The 23,279-nt window shown below is 39.2% G+C and overlaps 1 protein-coding gene across 4 annotated transcripts in view; it reads right to left on the bottom strand.

The window, feature by feature from the left end:
* ttll7 (tubulin tyrosine ligase-like family, member 7) overlaps window positions 1-22,291 on the bottom strand; it is a 69,099-nt gene extending 46,808 nt beyond the window's left edge. For 3 of the 4 annotated variants that reach the window (XM_026323649.2, XM_026323650.1, XM_026323648.1), the window contains exons 1-8: window positions 22,093-22,291; window positions 14,012-14,409; window positions 13,240-13,371; window positions 11,308-11,429; window positions 8,502-8,569; window positions 8,049-8,207; window positions 4,792-5,008; window positions 1,933-2,097 (exon numbers count right to left, since the gene is read on the bottom strand). In XM_026323649.2, coding sequence (XP_026179434.1) covers window positions 1,933-2,097; window positions 4,792-5,008; window positions 8,049-8,207; window positions 8,502-8,569; window positions 11,308-11,429; window positions 13,240-13,371; window positions 14,012-14,036 — 888 coding nt within the window. In that variant the 5' untranslated portion in view covers window positions 14,037-14,409; window positions 22,093-22,291. Of the gene's footprint in view, window positions 1-1,932; window positions 2,098-4,791; window positions 5,009-8,048; window positions 8,208-8,501; window positions 8,570-11,307; window positions 11,430-13,239; window positions 13,372-14,011; window positions 14,410-22,092 lie in introns of those variants that run through there. The other variant, XM_026323651.1, reaches the window with a different exon arrangement.
* Between the last annotated feature and the right edge of the window lie 988 nt (window positions 22,292-23,279).

The raw sequence follows: 23,279 nt of genomic DNA on the forward strand, positions 1-23,279 counted from the left end.
ATGGGGTGGCACAGTAGAGCAGAGTTTAGAACTGTCACTTCACACAAACAAGATTCAGGATTTGAACCTTGGCCAACCAACTGTGTGGAGTTTGCATGATTTCACTGGGTTCTTTAGCTTCCTCCCACAATCCAAACATGCGCAGGTTAGGTTGGTTCGTAACTATATTGCCCTTAGGTGTGGATGTGAGCATGAATGGTTGTCTATATCTGTATGTCAGCACTGTGATGGATTGGCAATCTGTCCTTTAAAGGGTAAGTAGTATAGAGGATGAATGTTTCAAAAATCAATAGCTCCAAAAGATCAGAAAAGAAACATTAATATCACTGTAATAGTACCCTCTGAATAGACAAGTTGTAGTTATGTTAGTTATGTATTATGTATTGCCTAAATAAACAAGGTTTCTTCACAACTTTTAAAATAACAGAAATTATGCATATGAACACACGTCTTTGAGTTTGGCAACATCCCAAAAATGCGTGTCTGTGTGTGTGCATGTAAATAAAAAAAACATAACTATACAATTTATCGTCAGATACTGTTCTTAAAATGACACCCACATAACAGAGCTGAAGCTTTGCAGGTCAAACCTTGGACACTCTGCCTTGTATATGAAGAAGACATCCATTTGTAAGAGATGTCAGTGTTTCATATACGAAAAAAAAAGAACATGCACAATATACAATATAATCTCCACAATCTTTTGGCAAACAAACTGACTCTTGGCAGAAAGAGTCAACTCTGCCTAGGTCTGTACTGGAACAAAATGTAAGAGATGAAAAGAGAAGGAGAGAGGAGAGTGAGTGGTGAATATAAAAACGGGGTTGAAACAATGCATGTGTGTGAGTGCGAATGGGCAACACTAACACCGGAGTGGTGCAACTTCCGAGAATAAAATGGTGAGAGAGCAAGAGAAGAGGAGGATGGTCTGGTTGAGTCAGAGGGTGACACTGCTTTGCCACTGAGGGACAAGAAAGGTGAGAGAGAAAGAAATGGAAGTGAAGTAAAAGAAGTGAAATAGACAACAAAGAAACTTTAGTGCCCTGACAGAATGGAACACATGGAGAGATTATTCAAGATAGATAAGAACAGAATAAAAGAAGAAGAAATGTTCCCTTAAATAAAAACCTAGCCAAACAGGAGAAGCACTGGCCACAATAGCTACTGTAGTCTCAAAAGCCACTTTCAATAAGAACACAGAGAAAAGTGAAAGTCAGTGGAGAAAAGAAATAAAAAGACTGCCTTGAGGAGAGGCTAATGACCAATGGGATTTGATTTTGAGGTTGAATGCTGGTAGCATGAGAGGAGATGATAAAACAGAGAACAAGCACTGAGGGAACATTACAACCCAAATCACTATGGACAAAATGACAACGAATCAAGGTCAAAAGGAATTAAAAAGAAAAGAATATAACTGGACCAGGGCTAAGGAAATGGGTTAAACCAAAAGGAGTTAACTAGGAAAAGACAAAGGAACACAGTGGGATTAAGGGGTAAAAGTAAAAAAATGAATGAATCAGGTGCAGAGGGTGAGAGAAATGAAAGAAAATGAACAAGATGAAGGTGTGTGGATGAGCGGGGAGCAGCGTTAGATAGGGAGAGCTCATCCTCCAAGAATGATGTTTTCACTGAGCTCTTCCTGGAGTTAACCACACCTCTGAAGTTCACAGAATTGCTGTCATAACAACTCATATCAAACCTTTGCTTGTCCCCTTGTGTTTTCTGTGCAGCATGTGTTAGTAGGAACAAAATGTGTGTATACAAGTCTACAATTAGATGTTACAATTCTGAATGTACACATTTCTTGTTTGCATATATGGTGTGTTCTGTTATCATACCACACATCCTTGTTTTTGTGGAAGTACATATCCACCACAATGTCTACATATAACTGTGTAGCTGTTTTTGTCTGTGTATGGACTACCCACTTACAGAGATGTCTCCCCAGAATTTGGTCACATCATAGTCATTGGTGCGGAGGAACTCGGTGAACCAACTGATGGACCTCTTACTGCCTTTGTCCACTGTCTCGTCTCGCTCAAAATTCTCATTGTGTTTGTTCACTGAGTAGTTAGTAAGATGCATGTAGAGCTGGCTCTGTGAAGACAAATGGAATTTAGGAGGGCTATTATATTACACACTGACAAATGCATATTGACATCTGTTTCTGACTAACAATTTATAGATTTATTTAATAATTAGTGTTTTAGTTTTTCATTTAATTTGAAAGGAATAACCCAAAACCATGGGTTATTTCACCCATAGGAACGGAGAACAGAGAGAAATTGGGACAATTTTACATGCAGAACATACTGGACACTGGTGGATTGCTTGTCAATGGTTTGTAGAACCAGAGTGCACTCTTTAATATATCCTCTGAAAGCTTAATGTTATACAGTAGCAACAGCAGATCATATTTGTATCAGACATGTTTCTTTGTTGTTGAGATAAAAGTGACTCTCTTCTACTTTCTCTTGATTTTACTGAGCTTTTAAAAAGTTGAGCTTTTTCCAGTTACATGTGGTTAGGAAGCACACATGACACCTGGCACAACTTCAAACATGAGAGTTGTACAGTACAAGCACAATCTACTACACATGGTGTTATGGTTCCCCTTTGGGACGTCCTGCCAGGGACCTTTTACACTGAAAAGACTTCCTCTTTCCCCCTGCACTGGTCCCCGGCAGCTTCACACTTTGAGTTAATCAACCCTGACCAGTCTCACCTGGGTTCTATTACTTTTTGTTCTTGCTTCTATATATACTTCCCTGCTTCCCTTTGTGTTTGCGGAAGCATTATTGCCTATTGCAATTATTTGTATGTTCGTAGATTATGTATGTGCTACCTTTTCTCAGTTTCCCGTTTCATTCAGTGATTTTCAGTTTCCCGTTTCATTCGGCTCTGCTTTTTGTATTTTTTCCCTTGCACTGGTGATCCCAGGAGGAATAAAGCTCGTTTTGGTTCTGCATTTATGTCCCACTTCTCCTTCTTCTCTCCAGCACCACCTCCAACACATAACACATGGCTACGAAGAACTCCACTGAAGCTAGATCTAGCAGTGCAATGGTAAATACAATTACAATGTTATTGTAGTTAAATAGCTATGGCACCTGTGACAGAGCTCTTAATTATACCAGTGATGATAATCATCAGAGTAACAAAGCTCATGCTTTTACCCCTTCAGAGGCATATACTGACCAAAGAATGTAAAACATTTCTTCCAAAATAATATGGGTAGACAAGAATAGGAAGAATTGAAAACATCACAAACTAGTCCCTTGGCAAGAACTGAAGATTGTAAGAAATTATGTATTAATAAAGTCCACCACAGTTGAGTGTGCTATATGAAAATGAGAAAAGCTGTATTTTAATGTTTCTTAGGCAATGTTCCTATGGGAACATTTGATAATGAGTGAACAGCAGAACAAGCTTTCAATCACAAAACATCAAGCATTCTGCGATAAGAGAAATCAGAGCCATAGTGCCCCATAGTTCCCACACTGAATGGCTAAAATGTGTCTGTAACAGGTCAACTGTAACTAGCCATTGTATAACTCTATTGTATTTCTCTCTTTAAACATTATCCCTCTCAGCTGAAAACAATACATCCTTGTCCTAAAAGGTAATAATGCTATGACCACGGGCCACTCCAGCCCCTGATGGCTGTCTGGGAGCCACTCTCTGTGGGATTGAACATCCATCTCCATGGCATGACTCACTCCATCATGTGTCACAGACTGGATAAGGCAATACACACGTGTCACAGGAGGGGTCCAGCTTGTGTGCATATGTCTTCATATTCTAGATAAGCACCATGCTTGATAGGAAGCTGTGCATGAGTATGTGTGTGTGTGTGTGTGTGTGTGTCCCATCATCAGCAACAGACTGTGCTTCAGCAGGTGCAGAACCTCAAGGCAAATATGAGTGAGCAGCTTGATATTACAGGAGACATCTGGAATGTGGACATTTAAGTCAGCTGTGTATATACTGTACTGTACTGTGTGTGTGTGTGTGTGTGTGTGTGTGTGTGTGTGTGTGTGCGTGCGTGCGTGCGTGCGTGCGTGCGTGCGTGTGTGTGTGAGGATCATTCCGAGCATAATTTATAATTCATTTTATCAAAGAACATTTTGGCTGGTCCTCACTTTTTCAGAATCCTGTTTGAGGTTTAACTCAAACAGGAGTTTAAGGTTAGGGTTTAGGTTATCATTAGAGTTGAGGTTAGGCATTAAGTTGTGACGGGTAAGGTTACGGGTGAAGTACTACAAAATTATGTCAGAGAGTGCCCTAACGAAGATAGAAGTACAAGTGGTTGTGTGTTTGTGAACTATATCAGCGTTACAGCTGTCCGCATTCGGGCACTTTTGATTGAATATGAATACATGCATGTTTTTTGTGATCCCACGTAGATTTCACTGTGTTTTCCAAATTCTGTCCTTCTGTGTGTTTTTGTATCTAATTTCATTACATAGAGTTGAACAAGCTCATGGCTCTGGTTCATGGCAAATACATTGCTCTGTTTAATTTCTGTCTCCGTTTCTGACCCTCACAATGGTTACTCTGTATACTCTCTAATATAAATCCATGAACAGTTATGTGTTTATTGTCTTATTCATAGATAACACATAGTTCAAGATGCATATACTGTAACAAAGTACTATATGTGTCTGTGACCATGTCTGGGTTTCTGCAATAAGCGTTTTTTTTGTTTTTTTTTGTGAACCATTCAGTAAGTTTGTTTGAAAAAAATGCTTTGCATCATTGTGGCTGTTACTACTATTAGTAGTGACTTACCAGGTTGGCCTCACTGGGTGCGTGGTATTTCTCTGTGCCCATGCGAACCAGGCCATCATTGTACAGGAAAATGCGAAGTGGGTCACAGGAAGTGACAAGGATATAGATGCGCAGGTCAAACTTGTAGCCTTCCATCAGGAAGGGCTTGTCCAGGTACTCCTGAACAATAAAGTGCTCCTGGGCTGGCAGCTTCTCACAGTTACGGATAAGTGAGATCCTGGATAGACAGATACTTTATTAATCCTTGGGGGGAAATTGGGGTGTCGTCAGCAGCATTATAAAATATGGCATAGTAAAGACAAAAAAGATAATTAAAAAAGTGATAGATGGGAGCATAGCAGAGCCCATGAATATGACTGATGACATTGGCACTGTCTTATATAAGGAAAAAACTGAGCCAAACAGTATACAAATTTTATGGATTTTCAATGCAGTATTTCATTTCAAAATCTTCTGAAAAATATTTCTAGGGTGGCATGTCTGCCTGTTTCAATGGTACTTTCGATTATATCTAAAGAAGAACTTTGCCATGCTTCAGTTTTTTGGGGGGTTTTTTGTAATGTATAATAAGGGGCAGCATGGTGACTTAGTGGATAGCACCACTGCCTCACAGCAAGAAGGTCCCGGGTTCGGGTTAGGTTCTGTGTGGAGTTTGCATGTTCTCCCCGTGCTTGCGTGGGTTTGCATGGGTACTCCGGTTTCCTCCCACACTCCAAAAACATGCATGATAGGTTGATTGGTGACTCTAAATTGCCCATAGGAGTGGGTGTGAGTGTGTGAGGTTGTCTCTGTGTGTCTTTAGGTGGCCCTGAGATGGACTGGTGATGGACTGTACCCCAGCCGTTCACCCAAAAGAGAGCTGGGATGGGCTCCATCAGATCCCCGTGACTCTGGTTAAGAAATAAGCAGGTATAGATAATGGATGGATGGATGTATAATAAGTTTAATAATCCAAATGAGCAATAGATACAATGGGAAGATATGTCCTTAATGTGCATACAATGACTCTAAGGGTCAGATTTATGGTTCCCTCATGATATTCATGTGACCTTTCACTTGTACAGAACCTTCACTGAAAACATATGTGAATGAATGCACTCAGATCTAGTTTAAGCAGTCTTGATTGTTCAAAATGTACAGTTGAGGTAATGGGATATCGTGGCACTAAGCCGCCAGAGGCCAAACGTTGTTCTGCTACGTGATTTCTGTAATCACAGCCAGAGCATGATGCAGTATCCAGGGAACAGTATGGTCTATGTTGTTTTAATTTAACTAAATAATTCATCTGCTCTGTTAACGTCAATGAAGCAATAACACTGGAACACTGCTGATGAGCTTTTCAGGAGTCTTTATTTATCAAAAAGAGGAGGAAAGAGAAGTGTTAATCTACTCTGGAATCAGGTATTGCCTTTCATGTTATGATAAAATAAGGTCTTAATTCTGCAGTCTTCCTGTCAGGAGCTTCATAACACATTCCTAGCTTGTAGATTTTCCCTTAGTGTAATGTTGTCGTTACTTGGGGTTTATTAACTATCGCTTGCTCTGCCCAACTAAAGTACTGCTGTATTACAGATGAGCACTGCACTTGAACAAAATGGAACAAAGACAAGTTGATGGGTTGTCTGACCAACGATGTGATGGGTCTTCCTGACAAGTAGACAGCAAGCTGAATGATGAGGACAGGGTTAACAGTGTTAGTTAGTCGAGGAGGAGTAGCTGAGGAGAAGACGACATGATTGATGAGCTGGGGTGTCAGATAATCACGGCCCACTCTCCCCTGCCTATTTAATTTGGCACCAGAGGGGATCTCACTTTTTAAGCTCTGCATGCTTTTTTGTTTCCCTTATAACAAGCTGCGCTTCAGACACAAACAATAACTTCATTTAGTTGGTCGACGGAAAAATGAATTACAGGGGGCAGATATAACTTAATTTCCTGCCGCGTCACACCATGCAAAAAAATAGAGAACAATCTAATCTTGTGAGCCGCCTGCCACTGAGTGGTCGAGCTAAACTCATCATCTTTCATATTCTTAATGTATTGCAATAATTCAGCCTTTGCTGCCTTTTATTCTTTAATAAATAAGGGCTTAGTGCAGCATAGAGTTATAAGTAATGCTCATATTATACCAGAAAGGACAAATTCAAAGAGAATTAGAGAGAGAGGTGAGGCACACCATTTGTACTTCAATATCTCCACCTATTGGTGCCATAGATACATGCACTCCACAAGTATTTCTCCATACATGAACCTCACAGAATACTTTTACGAACTGAGCAGTTCCAGTGTTTTCTGAAGTGTTCAGGAGATGTGTAATGTTCTAGTCAAAATTAATTTCTTTTCAGAGGACCCTGTATTTTAGCCAAATCATAATATTCATAATATATTTTATCTTATGACATAGAACTATTTGTTATTTTAAGATTTAGAAATGTTACATTTCTTACTTGATTTTTATAGTTGATTTCTTTAGCATGTACAGGGTGTACCTAACAGGCTGGTTATTTGTTCAAGTTACTTATAAGTGCTATATCACCATGCTTGCAGCTCTGTAAAAAATGAATTTGATGCTGATTCCTTTAAATTCCCAACAGTGAAAAAATATCATGAATGTGTCACAACCTGAGATAGACTTTTACCCCATGGGAGTATAAGTATGAAATATACATTCAGGTACCACAACCTCCTCATCTTTTGATAAAGAGTTGCTATTGAGAAACAGAGTCCCCTGCAGCAGCCATCTTGGTCCATTTTCTGGTCTCTGCTGATGGTGCCTCATAAAGGAATCCAATAATCACATGCAGAGACCTTCAGGGAAGGAACTACAGTAACTGCCATGGGACTGTGTGTGTGTGTGTGTGTGTGTGTGTGTGTGTGTGTGTGTGTGTGTGTGTGTGTCTGTGTCCTCCAATGGCAGAGGTAACCTCTGATTTATGGAGAGTGTGGCCATCGAGGACAATGAGGACAACAATGAGATTCACCACACCCTCTTAGCTCAAATACTCAGTCTAGTTCCAGCCATAATGCTATTTCCATAGACACCGATATCAGGGTCACAAACCTCTTATTGCCTTGTTTGCTGTGCTTGTCCTCTATTTACTCTACTAAATCCCTCCTTTTCACTCAATTTTTTTGCTTTCTGTCTTCTACTTTTGTCACTTTCTCCTACTCTCTATTGCCTCTGGGAACCCTCTGCCTCTCACTCTAATAGCCACTGTGTTAGATTGCTATGGAGTACTAGCTAAGATCTGACCTACCCGTGACCCATGGCTCCGTTAGCAGGTTTGACAATAAAGGTCTTCTGCTTGCGTTTTCTGCGTAGCTCCTTTACGTAGTTCTGGAACTGAGTGTACTCGGCAGGGAAAATCCAGGTTTTGGGTATGAAGCTGTATTCTTGAGGCTGGCACTTAATCATTCTGGAGTGACAACGAAAAGGATTTGTGTTGGAGTGCAGTTATTGTACTGATTACTCAAAAGCATCATTTTCAGTTTTAAAATCATCTGAATTCAAAGTTTAATTTTTTGTTCTAGATAGTAAAGATGCATTTTTACAGCTATCTCTACATATTTGGCTTTCAATGGTAAGAACCCAGTTGTAACTTCTTACAGTGTCAGCTCCCTAAACACTGGGCTTTAAAATAAACTTCTGCACATCTCCAACTGAACCAAAATATTGTAATTTTCAATGTTAAGAGAGGCAGAAAACTTACTTTGACATGTTCCTTGCTAGACAGTCTTTCCGGCAGATTTCGCCCATGCCAGGGAAATGGTTAATCCTCTGCAGAGGGACAGGCAGACATAATAATGTTGTTAGGGCCATTATGCCACTCAATTCCCCCCCACCCCTTCATAAAAATGAGCACATTAAAAGGCAGCAACCTGAAGTGAGCTTACAATGCTCTGACATTTATGCCCAATTATGGACTCAAAACAAAAAGGTGACGCTGAGACCTTTTTCAACCCTTATTTAGTTTACCATGTTTTTTTTTTATATACTTTAAAGGTTGGGAAGGAAAGAGACGAGAAAAAAAAAAAACGATCAATCTCAACTCTGAGGGGCTGAGGTAATTGGTTCTGCATCGCAAGCTCCTGCAGTGACAGTTGAATGAATTGCTTTGAATGCGCCGAAGGGGGGTGGGGGGTAAAGGAAAAACTCTGGGTTTTCTGTATTCTTTGACCAAATGAGCCTGAACAGGGGCGTTAATTAGGCTCGTATGAACTGAAACTTGACAGCAAACTCTCACACTACATCACTAAAAGGGAAAAAGGAAAAAATTAAAAGAGGGAGAGGGGAGAGGGAAAAAAAAACAAGAACACAGAGTGTAAAAGGAATCCGTGATTATTATCCAAACGAGACAGATGTAATTAGGGATTCGGAAGAGACTGCACAATTATGCCAATGCCTTGAGACGACGTGGCTTGTGAGGGGAAATCAAAACCAATTGTTGAGAGACTTCTACTTTTCTTCTGAGAAATTATCTCATGAAACACTACAGCAGTGCAGTGGAGCAAGCAAAAAGAATTGACAGCAAATCACCAATTCTATGTGAAACATCAGCCACATTGCTTCATGTTACAGTATTTGTTATATTCAATCTACTTAGCTGAACTCTTGCTGCCCCTATCCTAACAAGCCACACTCTTTCTGACTAGCCTGTGATTTAATTGATTATTAGTGCCCAGTCTAATCAAATAAGCACTTGGGAAGATGGATGGCTGACATTCAGAGCTGAGGGGGAGCAGCCAAGTTCTCTCTCTCAGCGGGACAGAGAGGTCAAACAGAGGTAAGATCACTCTCAGAATAGTACACAAAATCCAGAGCAACCCTTGTTGTTTAGGCCCATCTTATCAACATCAATAGTGACATGTGAAGCCTGCCCCCTATCCCCTGCTGCTCACAACTTGTCAGTCTAGCTGTCAATCCTCCCATCTCTGTGTAAATTTTAGTGTTCCCTCTCATTCTGTCCACCTTTTTTCCCTATTTGCAATTCTCTTTCTTACCTCCCACAGTCTGAGGAAAAGCAGATGAGCAGATTCAGATTCTCCCAGCCATCTATTTTCATCCTGACATTTACTATACTTCAACTTTGTTTTCTGCAGTCCCATCTGACCAAAATGTCTGCATATACCATTCCCTTTCCATTTGCTCTCCTTTATTTTGTCCTTATATTTGTTTTTTTCTTTTAATTTACAGATTAATCAGATTTACCTATTTACACTTGACCAAGTTGAACTTAGAAATACCTTATCTCATCCTCCAAGTTTCATCAACATGAGTTAATATTGGATAACAATGTGTTCACAAAGTACGAAATGTCCTTGTTTTATTTTTCTGTTATCAGTGTTTTATATGGTGGAAGTATTGCTTCTCAAAGAAACCAGTGTTATTGGTCATATTTTTTCATGGTAGAGATACGGTAACTTTAAAAATCTGTGTTCACGTTTTATCACACTGTTATCACAAAGAAAGATTTTTTCTTACTGACTGACAAATCTCTGTGTAGGCATGTGGCATTTGCTATATTACAGGCATTGTGGCCTTGTTCTCGTTTAGTGTGCATTTCACAGTGCATGCGCTAACAAAGATAAAATGCATAATGACTGTGGTATCTGATAAGAGGGATAAAATCAAAGTGCAATGAGTTTAGTATAGATAAACCTGTTGTTCCAAGATTAAATCACATTTTAGTGCTAAATATTTAAAGGATCTCCTGATAATCATGTTTAACCAAAGGAGTATTTGAAGGAAGGTATTTGGTCCTTTGTTTGATCCTCTGAATGACTTTTTGTTCCACCTCAGGGGCATTTTCTTCAGTTTCTCTCTCAGGGAATCCTTGTTCACCTTAGTGGTACTCTATACACTATTATACACAGGTTAGTTTGTCTGTAATTAGGGATGTGCAATCAACCGAATTTTGATTTTGATTTCGATTTTGGGTCTCAACGATCACAAAAACTATGTTACTGAGAAAAAACGATTATTCTGTTTTTCAAGTAACTTTGGCCTGCGTTCTTAATGACACGCATGCGCACATTCACAACTCTCAGCCTATAGTGTCAGCAAAACAAGTCACGTATGTGGTATCTGGTGGTGGTTTATACATTTGAATATATTTTAGGCTATATATTATTGTTTTAAGGAGAATTCATTGTTCACTCAATAAATGCAACATATTTCCAAAGTCAATGAGTAATCGTGTAAAATAATTGATTTCAATAATGACCAAATAATGATGATTAGGATTTTTTCCATAATTGAACAGCCCTATCTGTAATGTAACATCAGCTGAACACATTATCTTTTTCAGAAGGGTTGCTCAAAACCTTTAATTCCAAAGTTACATACATATACTGGGAGTTCATGTGGGAGTTCATGTGGGAGTTCATCAGTACATCCATAGTCTTTGAATGGAGCTCACTGTAAAGGTCAAGATACAGATTTTCCTGTTTTGTGCATAAATTGGATGTGACATCTCTAACCTTTAGGCTGTTTGACCTGGTAGCCATGCAGTGTACCTGATAATTCCTGAGCTCAGCAATTTTTTCGTGCTGCACAGCCGAGTCATTCCAGATGAGGTTGGCAGTCTCATCATCATCCCGGGTCTTGATAAAGTCCATCTCATTGATGACTATACGAACTAGGGAAAAAACATTCACATGAGACTGTATTCCATTAATAGAAAGGGGTGCAGTCATTTAAATAAGCTTCATACACTGAATTTAGGAACACAAAGCTGTGTTTCGTGATATCTATATAGATGCTAAATAAAAAGATACAAATAAAATATTTCTGCTTAAGCTCAATATTTTGCATATATTAAGTGAGGTCCAGAAGATTGTAGATCAACAAGCTCACAGCCATATTTACCTTTCACGGAATAGTTGCAGAGCATCAAATTGTAATGCCTCTCTTCAAAATGATAAATTATTTGTCTGTAATGCATTCAAATCCCACTGGAAACCCCATACTATAAGAGATAGGTGGCAAACCCATTTGGACATTAATCCAACAGCTATTCATTATTCAGTGAGTAATAAAAAATTCATATGCCCTAACGAAACAAGGTATTAATTAATTTCTTGAAAGCCTTCAGAAACCTGGACATGGCTTGCCTAATGTTGCATGATGGCGCTTGAATGGAAAAAAGATTTTTCCAATGTAACTCCATCCATCTGTTAATGTCAGTAAAGGCTAACAGTGTTTTGCTCACAGCAGGCCTGTGCTTATACAGTACTAGTAAGGTCTTAGTACAAAACTATAATCAATCTTTAACTACCCATCTAACTAAACGTGCATCCTTAGAGCCAGAGTTTACATTCCCTTCTCAGTGGGTGTAAAGGAAACCAATCTCTCTGACCTCTAACCTTTATCTGTAATACTATAATTTGTGAAACAAAAAAAGGTTGGTGCAAAAAGGGGAATGGCCAAAATGAGCCATCCATCTGGCCTCTAGTGTTAATTTTGCTTTAAAATAGCCCTGCACTACCCTCAAAATGACCACTGTGAGAGTCTCGTCACAGCTAGCGAACTGACTCACCGCTAGATTCCCATCTACCTTCAAGATTCCGGCAGCCCCCAACTTCTACTTGCTACTGCTGACGCTTTAGTTTCATAGGTTGTAGTTCACCCCTGAGAGCTCTGCTGCCACACAATATCCTGAACATGTGCAAAGTGCTTACTATGCTCTTTTGACTCTTCTCAAGAAATCCTCACTGCCAATTTATATCCCCTCAATAAAGATTTATGTATGTACGTGAATCCAAGCTGTCTCCATGTGAACTTTTTCAGTAGACTGCAGCTCCGTTACGTTTAATTTAAGACATTAAACAACGTCCTCCTTCAAACAGGATTTTATTGTTGAAACAACATTGCAATTGGATTTACAGTGTGACTGTGATGAACTAAAAGCTGTTTCAAAAATTAATAAAAAATCCCTTGCATCACAGTACATTAATCTTAACTTGTAGAACCACCAGAATTCTTCATGAAGAAAATCAAAATTTAATTTGGAATCTGAGTCTTTCTATCATCTTAATGTTGATAGTGCTTTCCACATATCTATGTACTGTAAGTAGTATCACAAAAAAATAACAGTTGAATTTATACTAATGTTACAGCTGAAATTATAACAAATACTACTGCTCAACTGTTTCTAGCTACTGCCTTGTTTACCAACAAAAAAAACATCAACACCAGGATAATTTTATCAGTGAAGAGTTTCAACACCGAGCTTGCAGACAGTCTTATTTCATCCTCATCTCAGTTAAAACAAACTGTGATCAAAAGGTATTTTTTTCTTTACAGACTGGCATTTCCGTACTGCATATACCTACTAGCTCCTTTTGTAGCTTAATTGTACCTAAATTCTTTATTGATTTAATTATGTATGGTTTTCAGTAGTATAATTTTAAAAGCATTTCAATATCATTATAAATAGATTACCATACCAATCTCATATTTGGTGCCAGCAACATTGGCGGTGATAGTGCCTTTCTTCTTTTTGGTATGCACCTTTCTCTTCCCACTGCTCTGGTAGGAGCCCACAGATGGCCCATTCACGGGGGATGCTCCTTGATCCTCTGGAGGAGCAGACAAAAAACAACAAGACTAGATACAGTCACAGCTTCTGCCTGAGACAACAAGCGGGGCAAGAGTGTCTGGAGTCTTCTAATATGTTTCTCCCATTTCTGCAGGTGATTTAGTGAGGTTTGTTTATGCAGCTACAGTGTAAATGAATTAGGCATTTAGTCTGGCATAGCTTCATGTGTCATGATCATTTTATCATAATTTGTGTGTATGTGTGTCTGGGTGTGTCATTGTGTGCATCTGGTGTTACTCACATTGTTTGGAACCTCTGCTTTTCTCCTGGGGACCATCATCTGGTCCCCACCATGTAAATAACTGAATTTCACACTAAGTACTTGGTATAAGGTCTAAGGTCTAAGGTATAAGGTATAACTTAAGGTTGGATTAAGGTTAGAGTAAGGGTTGAGGTTAGGTAAGTCTCAAGGAAATTAATGTAAGTCAATGTAAAGGAGAAAAATGAGGAATGAAAACAAACATATTTTTCTGTGTTGTCTGATGAAGACAAAGGCAGGTACATATATGAGCATATATGCTTATCAGCTTCACAATATCTGCAGAAAAATATGCTAACCATCTAGCTATTTTTAACCAAATAGTCCAATCAGTTCTGAGGGTTGAGCCTCTTCTACTCACCTCCATCATTGGGAGGAGAGGGCATCTCAGAACCTGGAGAAGTGAACGGACAAGCCAAGCTTTCTGCCAGGCTTGGCAGGTGAGCCTTGCAGGGTACTCACAACACACTGCTGGGGCTCTCTCACACTCACAGTAGTTAGTCTTCCCTGTCTTGGTCTGTATGGATGATGTGGTTCAGGATGGCCCAGTGGATCATCTGAGCATCTCCCTGGTGCCTTTCAGCAGCACAAAGAGCAATAGCTGAGTTTGAGTAGACAGGGAGTTTGAAGAGGGATAACAGTGGAGGGGAAGTGTAGGAGGGGGAAGGTTCTCAAGGGTCCACGCAGCCCTAGCTTATTTACAGCCTCAAGAGGAAAAAGAGTGTGGAGGGGGGTGGACACATGGATGGATAGGAATGCCTGTGGAGGAAAAGAAAAAATATCTTTTACAGCTGCAGAACAGCAGTAGTAGTAAGCTCACTGCTCAGAAAGTGACTACAATGCACCATGCACTAGACATGCTTTTGATGTAAAGTAGTAGCAACAGCAGCACACAGGCCAATCACAAGCTGCATCAGTCAATCTGACACTGACCATAGCAGTTTGTTTAAAAACTCTGTACAGCTCTGACAGTGCAGTATGCCTACTGAAATCAACTAAAGCTATGCGATACCAGCTGGGCTAATTGGTATTCCATGGAACCATTGTGAAATATTAATGTGGTTGTCAAGTAAAAGGTTTGCAGCATCTCATTGTCTCACAATTATGCCAGCTGGGTTTCATTGTATGGCCGGGAGGTCACTTCATTCAAACAGATGGCATCTTTACAGTGGTTTGTTAAAAGGATGCTCAAGGCTATGAACAGTGTGAGAAATTAACACCAGTCACGAGCCAGATTGTGTTATTGTTTGGCAATGGTGTGTGTGTGTGTCTTCAAACCACTTTTGGAGGTAATCAGCCATTGTTGAGATGTCCTGTCACATGAAATATTTTGCTGGCTGGAACAGCATAGTGACTGAGTGGTTGGCGGTGTTGCTTCACAGCAAAAGGGACCCTGTCTTTTTATTTGGGTTTGCAGGTTTCTATAGGTTCTCATGTCCTGATGTTCTAGATTTCACCAAAGCAGCATTCAGGTGAAATGTGTGACCCTGTCCAGTGATGAACTGACAAGTCATAAACTGTCTACCCACCTTACAGTATACTTGGAGCAGCTGCAGTAGGCCATGACCCCCACAAGTCAAATAGTAGTATACATAGCTGCTCAGTTCTGAGTTGACAGTGATCCATAATAATAACTGAGGGCTCACAACTTGTTGCAAATACCGCTGATCCAAGGCATCACAAAATAAATTTGAAGGTTCGTGAGATTAGCATGATAATGAAGTGTATTTATATATGTTATTCTAACCCATTCCGTTTTTCTTACTACATAATTTCATCTTTCAAGTCTCTAACTGTGTTCAAATAAATATAGGAAAAATTATTTTTTTAGTCTTTAGTTGAATTGGCCAAACCCATTAACATACGTAACCAGTGAGAAGCACTCACAAGAAAACAGTGCCACTTTTACAGAAATAAGAACCCACAAAGTTTGGGAACCAGTGCATAAAAAGTGTTCCAAAATGTCTTATTTGCAATTAGAATACTGTTTTCAGTGTTCTCAGTTTTCTGGAAAACTTTAACTTTTGGGATTTTGAAACTCAGGGAGGACTTGATATGATATTGCAGGCACACAAGACAGTTTCCTGCTCAGTCTTTTCCTGTGGCTAAAACTGAAAAAAAAAAAATCTGAAGTTATAATCAAATATATTATGGTTTTGAGGGGAAAAATAGAACCACAATCAAAAAAGTGGTGTTAAAAAGATGTATGGAATTAGTCCATGAAACAGTGTGACACATATAAATCATAGGCAACATAAAACAATTAGACTACATCTACAGTACGCTGTCTCATTATGCCTCTTTTGCATTTCATAAAGAGATCAACAGTAGCCTCTACTGGTGACAATATACTGAAATGCCCATTTTCTAACTCCCAGTGTTTGTCTACCAACACAGACATGCCTGTAGCTGCACATGTACACAGAGACACATTGGAAGAAATGCATACAAGCTGACACGAAAAGCAATCCTATCAATTCGATCAGCATCCTCTGGACAATTTCAAATGAGAAACAATCCAATGGCATTACTCAATCACTCAGCAGTCTTCACTGTCAGCCTCTTGGGCTGCCTGTGGTAAGCACAAGACATTGATCCTGTGGAGGACAGAGACTGGAATGAAATCAGCAGGGAAGAGGGAAGCAACAACAAAGAGTCACAGTGATAAAGTGAGGCAAGCTGTACTGTTGACAACCTGCCCCCACCTCCCAGTGGTGTACTGGCTCTCTGTACAGGAGGCAGAAATGTCCCTATAGGAGCACCAGACTGTGGTTTCATGTAACGCTATTTGCAATAGAGAATGCATATGTGCCCCACATAAAAATGTACATAGTAATTTGGCAAAGGGCTTTTATGTTAATTCTAATTATTCTGCACAACATTGCAAAGTTATTAATCCCTCATAGTTTAAGAATCATTTATTTTATTGCTCTTTTGTGTTGCTTACCACCATCTTAACTCTTTTCAGCTACACTAACACTAAACTAAGTCTAATGTTTAATGTTTTAAGATTACTACTTAATAATAGTGCAGATTTTTTTTTCTTTTGAAGGTTAATATTTTGCCTTAAATCAGGACTAAAAACTTATATGTCATGCTATTCTAACTCAAAGGATCCATTTACAAATATAAATAAAATTTTTAAACAAACAATAATAATACAGTGGTGTGAAAAAGTGTTGGCCCCCTTCCTGATTTCTTATTGTTTTGCAAGTTTGTCACACTTTAATGTTTAAGATCATCAAACAAATTTAAATATTAGTCAAAGATAACACAAGTAACACATCATGCAGTTTTTAAATGAAGGTTTTTATTATTAAGGGAAAACAAAATCCAAAACTACATGGCCCTGTGTGAAAAGTGTTTGCCCCAACCTAATAACTGGTTGGGCCACCCTTAGCAGCAACAACTGCAATCAAGCGTTTGTGATAACTTGCAATGAATCTGTTACAGCACTGTAGAGGAATTTTGGCCTACTCATCTTTGCGGAATTGTTGTAATTCAGCCACATTGGAGGGTTTTCGAGCATGAACCACCTTTTTAAGGTCATGCCACAGCATCTCAATCGGATTCAGGTCAGAACTTTGACTAGGCCACTCCAAAGTCTTCATTTTGTTTTTCTTCACCCATTCAGAGGTGGACTTGCTGGTGTGTTTTCGATCATTGTCCTGCTGCAGAACCCAAGTTCGCTTCAGCTTGAGGTCACGAACAGATGGCCGGACATTCTCCTTCAGGATTTTTTGGTAGACAGCAGAATTCATGATTCCATTTATCACAGCAAGTCAACAGCCCCAGATCATCACAGTACCACCGCCATATTTTACTGTTGGTATGATGTTCTTTTTCTGAAATGCGGTGTTACTTTTACGCTAGACGTAATGGGACACACACCTTCCAAAAAGTTCAACTTTTGTCTCATCAGTCCACAGCCTTTATGTTCTTTTTGCTCAGCAGTGGTTTTCGTCTTTGAACTCTGTCATGCAGACCATTTTTGCCCAGTCTCTTTCTTATGATGGAGTCATGAACAGTGACCTTAACTGAGGTAAATGAGGCCTGCAGTTCTTTGGATGTTGTTGTGGGGTCTTTTGTGACCTCTTGGATGAGTCGTCGCTCTTGGGGTAATTTTGATCAGCCGCCACTCCTGGGAAGGTTCTCCAGTGTTTTCGCCATTTGTAGATAATGGCTCTCACTGTGGTTCGCTGCAGTCCCAAAGCTTTAGAAATGGCTTTATAACCTTTTCCAGACTGATATATCTCAATTACTTTCTTTCTCATTTGTTTTTGAATTTCTTTGGATCTCAGCATGATATCTAGCTTTTGAGGATCTTTTGGTCTACTTCACTTTGTCAGGCAGGTCCTATTTAAATGATTTCTTGATTGTGAACCGGTGTGGCAGTAATCAGGCCTGGGTGTGTCTAGAGGAATTGAACTCAGGTGTGATAAACCACAGTTAAGTTATTTTTTAACAGGGGGGGCAAACACTTTTTCACATAGGGCCACGTAGTTTTGGATTTTGTTTTCCCTTAATAATGAAAATCTTCATTTTAAAACTGCATGATGTGTTTACTTGTGTTATCTTTTACTAATATTTAAATTTTTTTGATGATCTGGAACATTAAAGTTTGACAAACATGCAAAACAATAAGAAATCAGCAAGAGGGCCAACACTTTTTCACACCACTGTAAATTCAGTTTTCAAATATCTCCACCTATAATATGAAAATATGGCTTTCCTTGTGCTTCTCGATGTGAAATGTAAATGCAGATTTCTATCTAGGCTCATTTGCCTGGCAACCACATAAGATCCGGGCTGAGGCCCTTTGGTTGCACACTGATAGATGACCCAGCAAAAAAGAGGCTCTCTCAGTTGATGATCTGTTCATTTGTCTTAGTGGTAGTGGTGGTTATCAACCACAAGATGGCCATGTTTTAAAGTTATAAAGCAAGTTATAAAGTTGTGATTTTGCAGGTTTGAATTCAGCTCAGTAACCACTGTCATATGCCATATCCTACCTATATTTTCAATACCTGTAAACATTTCCAGATAATTAAATAATTTCAATTTCAATGCGAATTTATATTATACAACATATTATTTTATTATTATTCTATATATACACTATAGCATACAATATATTGTATAGTATTATATAACATTTTGCTGAAGTATTATTGAGTTGCTTTACCTGATTTTTTTCTAACGTTTCTGGTTATTCAAAATTCTTCCTGAGCTTGAGCAAATTTAGCATGAGGAAACCATCAAATATGGTCCAGTTTTGTAAACACTACTCAGCATTATATTGTGATATACAGTGTGTATATCACTACAAAACATGATAATAATGAATCACACAGTGAAATATTAACCAAAACATTAACTCCACCATCTACCATTAATCCTCTGATGCAATGACACCCTTTCTCCAACAGAGTGAGCCAGAGGGCCACCACAGCTGAGCTGAGTGAGCAAAGCTCCTGTGGACGCTGAGCTCATGCACTCCCCTCTGCCATACAACACACAGAAAGGCTTTATTGTGGACAGTCAACTCTTCATGCTGCTCATCTGCATCACCCTAAATGGATGACAAATGCATGTCTGTTGTCCAGGGCATTGTTATTCAGAGTCCCTTGCTATCCTGCACAAGTTGGTAATGGTTGTGCCATTTTACTGTATGTCATGGCTCTCAATCAGGGACATAGATATATTTTCTGCAGCATTTAGACAGCATTAGAAACATTTAAGAATATCAGGAATAGGTTCTAGTCCAATAAGAAATTGATCTTCACACATAAATTGTCACCACTACAATAAGGAAAATGCACTTCAAAAATACTGTACCCCCTTTTATTATCAAATGCACATCTACAAAGAAGCACAAGCATTTCTAAAATAAGTGTGCCAAAAGAAAAGCTAAACCAAAAAAGTAGACTTTATACATGATACACGGTGTTGCACCAGTCTTTCACAAGACCTTTCAACTACGAGGATTACATCCCTGAGAGATTTGTTTTTTGTTCTCCCTGCCTTACTTGAAACTACATCTTGAAAGCAGTTGTCAAATACAGACTCAATAGAGAGACTTGGGGAAACACCATTTTGTATTGTATTATGCTGAAAGAGCAGGTTTGCAGACATACCTTCTTTTCTGTTAAGGACATGAGCTTGCCCCATTCTTGCTATTACAGCATTGCCAGGACCTCAGGGTATGTAGAGACACTAATTAATAAAGGTACAATGGTGCTATTATACTTTCACAACTGAAGAGCAAATGCAAAAAAATAATAATTTTCACATACTAAACTAATGTTTTGTCATATTAATAAGGTAAATCCTTTTCATGTGGTATTTTCTTTCAATTAGGCCATAAGGCATAGTGCCAAAATGATTCTGTAAACATTTAAGGTCTAAACCATTTAGCCTACTTCCAAGATCTGTTTTATAAAACCTGGCTTTACTTTATGTTGTTATTTTTTTGACCACCACTTTGTCCTCCCAAAGAAAATGCTAACCAAGTTTGCAGATTACTCTCACAGGAAAGTAGTTGGTTTAGAATTGCCAGTGGGTCTAAAATTAGCTCAAACCAGTGACCCAACTCTGGGATCCTGCTTTCTTCCAGATATGAAGAGGAACAAGTGTGGGAGCTATCAGCCCACAGGCTACTGAAATACACAGCAAACAGCTGAATGTTAAAACTAACTTCATGAGAGAGAATCTACAGCAATGCAGGCAAAATTGCCATTATGGCAGAAAGGCTTTCAAACATTTATCCATCCATCCATCCATTTACTATACCCGCTTATTCCTTAACCAGGGTCACGGGGATCTGCTGGAGCCTATCCCAGCTCTCTTTCAGGTGGAAGGCAGGGGTACATCCTGGACAGGTCACCAGTCCATCACAGAGCCACATATAGACACACAAAGACAAACAACCACAACACCACACTCACCTCACACTCCTATGGGCAATTTAGAGTCACTAATCAAACTAACATGCATGTTTTTGGACTGTGGGAGGAAACCGGAGTACCCGGAGTAACCCCACGCAAATACGAGGAGAACATGCAAAACTCCGCACAGAAAGGCCGGGTTGCAAACCCAGGACCTTCTTGCTGTGAGGCAACAGTGCTAACCACTCATCCACCATGCTGCCCTTCAAACATTTATAATAACTACAATTTTCCAGACTTTATTTTCTGTAAGACAAAGTTGAGTAAACAACTCATATTTACCGCAGTGCATACATAGGTGTCTGTTCAGAATGTGTGTGGAAGTGTATGACTACACACATGAATATTGGGTCTTGGGTTTGTCTGATTACAGCCAGATAAAAGTGGGTTACAGTAAGTGCTCTTTAGTTGTAAACTAACACGGCTCTATAGATATGAGGTCTAATATCTATGAAGTATGAATTAATCAGATGGAAAACCAAACCCAGATAATGTGTTGACTGCTCTCATAACCTTTTATAAGTTTTCATTGAGAGGATAATTTCCCAATACAGTTTTTTATCAAAAAACAAATGGATCAAGCCTAATTAAATTTATAGTTGATTTAAAGCAACCCAGAGTAATTTCTCATATAGTGTCAATACTATGCGGCAAGAACACACTATATTAGTCCAAAAACTTCAGGATACCAACTGTAGCCTGCTGCATTAAAAAAAAAGATTATGCATATCATAGCCATCTTAAGAGCTTTATCTCTGGGATTTAGCCAGGAGGCAGGATGCCATCCCGCATTCATATGTTATGCTGTCATTATTATGTAATCCATCTACTCTGTTGGGAATGGTCATCTCCAGGGTGCTCTATCAGCATGTGGACTGTAAGTGACACAAACAGACCAGGTTAAATCAACTGGTTCTTCAAACAAAGCATCCCTAAGAGCAGCTAAACGTAACAACACACTTGCATGGCCAGATAGATTTCTTAATAGTTCTTGCAATGCTAGCCTGAGCTAAAAAGACATGCTACTAACAGCAGCACAGGAACCTCTGCCTATCATCACAGCAAGGTAGTCAATATGGTATCGTCCAGATCACGGGGAGGATTATAGGCCATCCCCTTCAGATATCTTGACAATATTACAGCATCAACACAAACCGGATTTCTTAAATCTCGCATCTTATATCTTATAAGGGTCCCTATAAGGGTTTTCAAACAATTGCCTGCACACGTAAATTAATCCGAGTCTATACAGATGTATTATAGCTGTAATTTGGTTGCTAGCAGGCAGTAGCTAGCGTTAGTCAGGTGAAGTGCTGCTATCCAGCTAATTAAATGTCACAGTGCATGAAGACGTTTTGTTTTACTAACGTTGAAAATATGAAAGTCCTGAACGTGAAGGCGTCAAATAATTCAACATAATGACCGAGGGATACACTACAGTTAAGTTAGCTTAGCCGTACTATCTAGAAAAGGCGAAGCAGCCCGTTGACGTTACCTTATTTAGTGCAACCCTTATCATCCAAACGACACCGGAGTCTCTTTAAAGAAACCGTCCAATCCAGGGAGTATTTTCAAGACTGTAACACTGTTTATTGTGTATACCATATTACTACTAAAAACTGGTGTTGGTTAACAGTAACATACAAAAATCAGTATCTTGTAGTCCTCTTGTGTGTGAGTGCTGCTGGAGCGAATCCATGGGCAAAACCATTCTTTCTGTCAAAGGAGGGGGGGGGGGGACCGGAATGAAGTGCTGAAGTTTGCACCGGAATGAAGTGCTGAAGTTTGCATTCTCAGTCTGGTGCCAACGTGGCACTTAGTGTACCACAGAGCTTACGTGTTGAGTCTGCAAACATTATTTTGAATTGTTAACTAGCTGTTAGAGAAAATAAAAGTCTTACCACACCTGCGAGTTGTACCTCCCACACCTTTTTAACGTGGGTTTCGGCGCAGCTCTTTCTCCACGATGCGCTGATACAAACACATGGAAGCTGCCTAGCAACTGAGTCGCTGACCATGGTGCTAAAAATCACCCCGCCGTAAATGGGCTCGTCTCTCAGAGGTCATTAAGGTCTCATTCTTTTATTGTTACCTGCACTATTCATCTCTGCAGTACTGTGGAAATTTTCCGCCAAATCAGTGTTGTCATTCTCAGATTTTTGTAAATTCTTTACAGTTGCGGTGAAAAGGTGCGCAGAAATAATCTCATTAATAGTTTTTACTGATCACTTACTATATTTTGACTTTAAAACGGCACCAGTCCTCTTAGGTATACGATTTTTTAATGTACTTGGGAGGTAGGTTTTTTCCAAGTAACCTTGGAAAACTGTTCTTCTGTGGATTTAGGCTGTCTTCTGTCTCTTCATGTAATCCTCGATGATGTTGAGATCAGGACTTAATGGGGTCATACCATCTGTTACAGAAGTAATGTGAAATGTTGATGTAATAAGTGATGTGAAATCATGTGAAAGTGATGTGAAATGGTGATGTGAAAAGGAGTCTAAAATTAAGGCTTTAAACCAGAAAACAGCCAGTAAAATGCGTTAACATTTCTTTCATTGTATTATCTTCAATTGACTAGCAGCTGTAATAATATTTGTAACTGTATTAATTACTGTAATAATCACTTCTCACTGTTATAGTGATTGGCTGCTCAGCTGACCTTATATCTTGTATCCTAAT

This window comes from Mastacembelus armatus, chromosome 4 (genome assembly GCF_900324485.2).
Source record: "Mastacembelus armatus chromosome 4, fMasArm1.2, whole genome shotgun sequence".
In the NCBI taxonomy this organism is placed as follows: Eukaryota; Metazoa; Chordata; class Actinopteri; order Synbranchiformes; family Mastacembelidae; genus Mastacembelus; species Mastacembelus armatus.